We start from the raw sequence: 8,044 nt of genomic DNA on the forward strand, positions 1-8,044 counted from the left end.
TATCTTGGGACGCAGCTAGCACCGGTCAGTCGACACCCGTCCGTACGCTTTCACTTCACACCTCTTAGAGCAAAATCTGCCATCACTTCTGCCTAGCTTCCTGGCCTCAGAAGGAGTGCATTGCTTGGCCAGCGCTTGTATCTCGCAGGCTGCAGTGCAGCCCGAATAAGACCACCTGCGAATGTGCCATGTTGGTGGTTGTACTCATGAACGAGCACCGAAAAATGTGAGAACCGGCCAAGGTCTACAAGTACAGTGTAAGGCCTGCATGCAATAACTTTGTGGCTCTGGAATATTAATATTATCCATCGTATGGACCAGGGAGTAGTAAAATAATATAATTATACTACTCCCAGTGGTATGCGCTATGACTGTGCTGATGGTCTTTTCAGATCGTGATTGTGAGAAGAGCTGCAAAGTGCAATGTGGCAACTGGCAGCGGTAACTGTTGTTGGTAGATCTGAGAGAGTGGCCGTTTTAGGAATAGGGGGCATGGTGGAGATAGGAAAGTAGTTATAACGTGATACAGATGGTGTGGACTGGTGGTGATCGACGGTCACGTGCACACGACGGATTGCTGTGGGTGATAACATGGGTGCTAATAGTACAGTAATAGACTAATAGTAATGGCGCATGCTGCACATGACTGACGCTGATAGTTAGGAAATATACAACAAGCCAGGACTGACCCAGACCAGTGTGACGTGTGCTGCGCGTATGCCTTATCTCGACAGTGTCAACACTGCTTCATGCTCGCACTTAGGCTAGCGCCTATGGCTAAGGGTTCGTCTACGACTAGTCGACTCACCACCAAGAGTAGTCGTGTGGTAGGGCTCTCCACACCACTACACAGTACACACTGCCCTGGAGTTGAATTGCTGCGCGTCCAAGGCCGCGTGTGACCGTGAACCTGGCCGAACCGGACCTCCGCCGAAGCCCCCAGCATCTAACCCCCGGTACATAGCTACATGGCTCGGGCGAGAGAATAGCGACGACACTGGCGGCGGGATCATGACCTGCAGCTGCGGGGCCAGAATCGTCAGCTGGTCAACAACGTGTTAGCTCTCGCGCTGGATTTAAAACCAAGTGTTCATCGCACGTCGATGCATCAAGACGTTCAGTTCTTTTTTGTTCTGGCCAACACCATCGATGTGAGCCCAACTGTCACACACTATGTTACTGTGCTTGATTGTCCCGCGTTAGCCCGTATTGGAATCTACCACTACCAGTTCTCCTCGTTCATTGCTTCATTGGCCAGCAGACGAGAAAGGACACGTCCTGTGCCCACGCCAGCAACCAGGTCTCGGTGGTAACGGAAATTCTTCACACATCCACTCGCCTAAGTCTAACTATAGGCCGATACGAACAGCAGAGTGGACACGCCAGCTAGCCACGCACCCAGAAAGACCTATAGCCAGAAAGATTCTTTTACAGAGTCCAGACTCGTGTGCGTGCCTACTACTAATCGGATGCAGTTATGTCGCGTCTTGTTGGAGCTTGCTGTGCATCAGCCAGGAGGATGTGCGTCTTGTTGCTGGCGGCGCTGACGTTTCTTCAGGGTGGTTATGGCCTGACACCCATCCCACCAGGCGATGGCGGAAGAGCGAAGGTTGGTGTACGGACAGAGTCCTCACAGGTCGTGCAGACGACCTTAGAGAACCTGTCGCCATGCCCCGCACCTCACCACCCACTGCTGGCCACATTGCGCAAGGGTTTGGCCTTGCAGAAGGTCACCACCCAAGACCAATGCCTGCACATCCTACCTGTGTGGCTGGGTCTGTCGCCTAAGGTGCATCCACCCCTAGAATCCCAACCGCTTGCCAAGAATCCACAAGCAACTCGGCAGCCCGACATCGCGGCAGGGGCAACATCACCGTCGTGTGCGTTCAGTGATTCGGAGAAGCTCCGGAAACGAGCACATCGATTATTGACTTGCATTGGCGAGCAAGTGATGAAACCCCTCTGTGGAACTCGACCCGATGGTAATCCATTAGCTTCTTCTGCCCCCACTACTACTATGGCTGTCGATGAAGGTTCTCAACGGCCCCCTCAAGACGATGTAAGAAGCGTAATGTGTGCTCGTGCTGGTATGGCCATGAAACAGGTCGAGACGGGACTGGTCAGTGCCAATCGTATGTGTTGTTTCGGCGGTGGTCCCACGGAGTCCTCGCTACAGCAGTGTGGAGAGGGCATTCTGAGACTGTCCGCTGCGGTTTCGGCACTGTCGGCCGCTATAGGTCTCAATGGCACCCTTTCCAATGGCAGTACGGCGGCAGCGGCGGCAACTCCGAGAGAGGCCAGCGAACCACAATGTGTAACACAGGTTTCGAGTTTTGTTCGACTGCTGCGACGCGTACACGGCCAACTCCAGTTTGCAGCCACTTTCCCGAGTTTGATAAGCGGATTAGGAAACTCTACTACTCGCTTAGCAACTATACTAGAGGATATGATCAAAAGTACTGCAAGTTTGGATTCCGATCTTGCTCCTGCAGTGGAGCAGGAAGGCAGCCAGAGCACTACAGATGCGAACATGGTCAGTTTCCTGCGTCTTCTATCGTTCCTGACTTGTGATTCGCTCTTCCCCATGTGCTCTCGCACGGCAGCAGACTCGCCGCTAACTCGTGTACAGCCCTGTGCGCAGCAATGCTTCCCTATCGCGTCGCTCCTCACCAGTCTCAAGCCGTTCGTCGACACGGCCAAGGTGCCCGAGCTGCAGTACCTGAGTGTGATAACGTCGGACTGTGGTGTGACGTCACGGGAGCAACAGCCCCCTGTGTGTATGGTGATGAGTTGTGGCGCGAATGGTGGTGGCAAGGTGCAAGGTTCAACACCATGCAAGTCGCTAGCCGTGCCTTCTCTTGTACTGGAAATGGCCAAGGGCGCTGGCGAAGAAGCTGCTGCTTCTCGCGCACAGCCGCAGGGGTTTTGTATGAACTTGGAGTGCCACGCACCATTGAAAGCTACAACCGAGAAGAGTCACTGGGACAGGAGAATAGCTGGGTCCCTGGAGAAAACTCACCATTTGCTCGGTTCATACTTCCCAGAGGCGAAGCTACCTTTCAACGACAGCTTGCTAGCATGTGGACAGGCGTGTACGACAGTGGGCTTCAGCAGCCAACAGCAGAAAGTTGCTCGCTACATTCTGTCGCTGGGCAGCATCGGCACGGAGATCTTCACCATCGTCGCCCTGCTGGCTTTCTGGTTCAATCGTGCCACGCTAGGGAAGGTGTTAGTGCGGCGTCTCGTCCTCTACTTCAATATCAGCTCGGCAGTGACTGTCAGTGTCTTTGTTCCGGTGGCGTTTGCCGATGTGGAAAGCTTCGTTTGCCACGAAGACGGTAAGTTTTCTTCCTGCTCAGCTGGTGATCAGTGTCCTTATGAACATCTACTCATAGCTATGTTCCCTATTTGTATATCAAACCCGAGTAGAGATCGCTGGCGACGCAGCGAATGAGGCGACATGACATCTATTGATCGGGGGCTAGGCGTAATTCAATATGCAGGCCAAATCGAGCTAAGCACTCGATCAAAATCTGACTCCCTGCTACGCGTGTCCAGCCAGCTGCAGCGTGTATTGTCAGTACCTTCATGATTAAAAACGAAACAAAAAACGCCAGTGCATCTCCGTCGTTCTCTCATGCCATGGCACTCCAACACCGGCTATCGGTTTTCGTCTGACATGGCATGGGTGAAAGGACGGTATGCAAACCTGCCACGACACGTGGGGAATGTCACCAAAGGAGCGATCTCGTCGTGAAGCGAAGTCCTACCTGAGTACTGTAGTTCCATTGAAGAGGGGGGGGGGTTCAGGAGAAGGCGCCATGGCATGTCACAATGCTAAATACAGAACCATCTGAACGCTCTCACTTTGACATTGACAGGATAATTGGAGACCATACTTCGATAATTTGTTGACCAGACTTGGAGTTAATGGTAAAATTAGAAGTTGAAAATAGGACTGTAACACACTGTTTACACAAGGCAATGAATACCTTTGACAGCACCGCTACTGTGCAGTTCTATTGTTTGGGATGACTGTTTCGCCACTGGTTGAAAATGTACCTTAGCCTGCGTAGGTATGTCTCAGGACATTGAGATGGAACATAGTCAGTTGTCCATAACAAAGCATTTTCTCGAACTCACATACACGCATGCAAATATGAAGGCACACACACAGTCGTACACACACACACACACACACACACACACACACACACACACACACACACACACACACACATACACACACACACACACACACATACACACACACACACACACACACACACACACACACACACACACACACAGATACACACACACACACACACACACACACACACACACACACACACACACACACACACACACACACATACACACACAATTTAAAAACACGAATGCATGCGTTAGGTGCAGGTGGTCCCAAACTCCCACGTCCGCTCTGGTAATGTACATGTATGTGTTACCTGGTAATGTACATGTATGTGTTACCTGGTGCATGCACATGCCACTGAGTGCATGTACATGTATGCCTGCACCCATCGTCCAACTGCTTTGAGTGTACGTGTACATGTACCAGCATGTCACAGTACAAACATACCGAACTAGTACATTGTTCAAGCCGGGAAGAGAAAGCACTAGCAGGCATTTCAAGTAGGTGAGAACAACCTTGCCATAGCTGCATTGCCTGTGGGCGTAGTTGTGTTTGTACGTAAGCAAGGTGCTAGAAGTCACAACAAGATCTGCTTCCTCTTGCTCTTTCTCTGACATGTCCTGCAGGTACTCGCCGCCTGAAAGAGCCCAGCTCTAGTGCCTTGTGCGTCCTTACTGAGTCACTTGCTCACCTGGGAATCAGCATGACTGGCCTGCTGTTTCTCTCATTCACGCACGCGTGGTTTGACCTGATCCGATCTCTCAACACACCGGGCACCTCTGCCAGGGCACACAAGATGACTGCCCGCGCCGGCCTCGGCGGAGGCCTGCGCGACTCACCCTACCTGATGGACGCGATGTACATTGGTGGCTCACTGCTCATCTCCTTGATCTTTGTGCTCATAGTGCTGGTACGGCGAGGTATCGAGGGATCGCCTCTGTATGGGATCTGCATGGCTCGGCAGGACGGCTTCTTTCTGGAGTTTGTCATCGCCCCGCTGGCTGTTTCTCTTGGCATTGGCTCAGTGTTCCTAGTATTCGGCTTGTACCATCTTGCACAGCACCGTAAGAAGGAACAGGAGAGGCACATGCGTCGCCAGGCAGAAGCCGTGGCAGCCTCTAACACGGCCGATGAGAAGGCCAGTAAAGGTCACACAGTCATCTCATGGTCATCGTCCGGTATGCCGTCTAGAACCAAGCGACACACCAGCGGCAGCACATCGTCCAGCACTGCCGGGTCATCGACACGTGCAGCTTTCCGCCGCCTCATTCACCAGATGCTCTTCTACATCTTTGTGGTGTTTGTCAATATCGTGGCAATGTTGGTACTCGGTGCCTACATTGGCTTGCACCAGGGTGATTGGACCAAGCAGACAACAGCACATCTCGAGTGTAGGATGAGTAGCTGTGATCCAGACCAGTGCCCGCCATTGCCCGACCTATCACTGGGATTCTTCTTAGCGCCGTTTGCCATCGGCTTCTTCTCCTCCATGATCCTCTGCTCCTGGGCGTTCTCGTGGAAGCTCTGGTCTGGTGTGTTCGGCAGAAGCTCAGCGGAGCCGAGAAGCGATGGTATCTTTGCTTCCAGCAAGTTCGATGCTAGTCGTACCCAGGTAGCTGAGCCGGTGGTGCGACCAGATCTATGTCGCCAGGATACCCACGAGGTGAAGATCCCCTACAGTCCGAGGCGCAGCGCAGTAAGCGGCGACTTTGATGTGGGAACGGGTAGCTCTTCTCCGCCAAGTTACAGCAGTTCATCGCCGGTGTCCTGTAACACGGCCACACGAATCATCAAGAACACAACATTGTAAACAGAATCCAATCACTTTCCTCCCCAATACCAGTCCATCGATGAACTACACGATAGTTTGATCTTGAGAGTCATGATAATATTTGTTGAATCCGGCTTGCAACAGCACTTTTCCCCATGCCATGGACTAATATGCCTGCTAACTAAAATCTCTACTGTGTACATAGACATGAGGGCTATATCTGTGTTTCTCCAGGAGGGTATTATTATTGTAGTCACTCTCAATACTGTTGCACATTGGTAAGCAGCAGTCTTGCCCCAGCCTTGTCCAATGGTCAGATTTGATGTTCTGCCCATCATGAGAATACGCTTGACGTTCTGCAGTCGAGAGAATATTTTCATGCATTTATCGTTACACCAAGAGTCTGGGGTTTTGGACTCTTGGATACACTGATGTACATTTCATAACTTTTCTTCAGTACTACATTGGGTTTAAGGTTATTATCAACAGTAGCACATTCGCTTCTTTTATTGATTGTCCTTCTGACGCCAGTGACAGTAAGTTTTATTTCTCCACAAGATGGAGCTCACACTTTATCCTTGATGAGTCAATCCGGCGCAACTGTGAGTTCTTGGGATTATAATGGCGATTGCTGCCTCCTTAGGAGAAGTCATGGCCCCGGGGGGGTTTCTTTGCAATCCGGGTCTGTCTGTTTGTAGCAGAAGGAGTTTCAGTGCGGTCGTCGTCAGTGCGGTCGTCAAACCTAGCCTCAGAACCATTACACTGTAGAACCCGCAAGGCAATACAGTACAGTAAAACCTGTCAAGGCGACCACCTGTCCTAGAAGACCACCGGAACCCCTGCCATGGCTGGCTATTTGCCATGGCTGGCTATAATCGCCCTCACCTCCTCCTTGATTGGCCTTGGCCATGAGTGTGTGCGTAATAATAATAAACCAGGACCAAGAGATGCTATTTCCAGTCAAATGGCCCTGTATAAGGAGACCACCTGGTAACAGAGACCACGTTTTGAGGGTCCCATGAGTGGTCGTCTTAGACAGGTTCCACTGTACTTCAAACTGTATTACTGTACATGTAAGTCCAAACGGCGTATGCAGCTCAGGTTTTCCTTGAGAGCTCGCTCAAACTCAGCGGCTGAGTCTCCCCGGTCTCAATTATTTGAGGCCACAGACTGGGGGTGCCAACACTCAATACAGTCGTCACTGATGTAGTGTCACTATTGCAAGTCACTTGGCGCCAATCTACCAGTACATGATTGTATTGCATGATCGGGAGGTATACACCTGCATAGTATTTGTAGACTGCTAGCAGATGTAACCAAAATTCCAAAGTCAACCACCGCCCCCTAGAAAGAGGGTCCGAACGGGGTTTTTTCCCCATACGGTTCAAACCTGTAATGGTCGCGAGACCGCGTACCGGGACTCTGCCCACCGGGTTGTGGTTGTACTTGTACTGTAGTCAGGACTCAGGAGCACCGTGCGTCCAATGTTACAAGGCGTGTCATGCTGTCGAATTCGAAAACATAGTGGATATAACGCAGTCGTTTCATACAAATAATTATTATAATAATTATAACACAGCCTTCACAGGACTCATGTCTGCCACATGGGGTGGAAGTGGCGTGGTTGACGAGGTGGCCGAGTGGTTAAGGCGATGGACTGCTAATCCATTGGGCTCTGCCCGCGTGGGTTCGAATCCCATCTTCGTCGTGATACCTTTTTTGCTCTCCCCGATACTTTTGAGGGCCTTTTATTTGTATTTTGATGCGACTCGTACCAGTTCTGCTGCTGGCTGGGCTCGGTTCGAATCCCATCTTCGTCGTGACAATTTTATGCTTTCCCTACAGATACTTTTGCGAGCATTTTCATTTCGTAGCGACTTCTACAATGGTGCCAGCTCTGCGGCTTGGGGGCTCGGCTCGTGGTCACCTTTCTTCATCAGTATTATAAAAGTTGTCTCGGGATTGGCTTCATTCAGCTGCCACGGCATGGTCGTCACCACTCTCCGTCGCAATCAAAAATAATTATGCTGAGGCATGGCTGTCGCTTGCTTCTGGATTACGACAGTACGACATTAGCTGAAATAATGTAGACCTGTCATACCTTTGGGTTTAGGGTC

General features: G+C 51.1%; 1 protein-coding gene and 1 non-coding gene across 2 annotated transcripts; both read left to right on the top strand.

Annotated features, from left to right (window-relative positions):
• Positions 1-941: 941 nt before the first annotated feature.
• LOC135813972 (uncharacterized) lies at positions 942-6,512 on the top strand. The gene is made up of 2 exons (XM_065327017.1): positions 942-3,338; positions 4,783-6,512. Exons 1-2 carry the CDS (start codon positions 1,478-1,480, stop codon positions 5,964-5,966), a joined length of 3,045 nt encoding a protein of 1,014 aa, XP_065183089.1. The 5' UTR covers positions 942-1,477; the 3' UTR covers positions 5,967-6,512.
• A 1,041-nt stretch (positions 6,513-7,553) lies between these two features.
• Positions 7,554-7,635, top strand: Trnas-gcu (transfer RNA serine (anticodon GCU)). Its single transcript has one exon. It is a non-coding gene; the product is annotated as a tRNA-Ser (tRNA).
• The last annotated feature ends 409 nt before the right edge of the window (positions 7,636-8,044 follow it).

This window comes from Sycon ciliatum, chromosome 4 (assembly GCF_964019385.1).
Source record: "Sycon ciliatum chromosome 4, ocSycCili1.1, whole genome shotgun sequence".
NCBI lineage: Eukaryota > Metazoa > Porifera > Calcarea > Leucosolenida > Sycettidae > Sycon > Sycon ciliatum.

Bases quoted from the DNA above. Each gene is read 5' to 3' on its own strand.
- LOC135813972 (XM_065327017.1), top strand. From the start codon at position 1,478: ATGTCGCGTCTTGTTGGAGCTTGCTGTGCATCAGCCAGGAGGATGTGC. The intron at 3,339-4,782 runs GTAAGTTTTCTT...CATGTCCTGCAG, and splicing joins CTTCGTTTGCCACGAAGACG to GTACTCGCCGCCTGAAAGAG.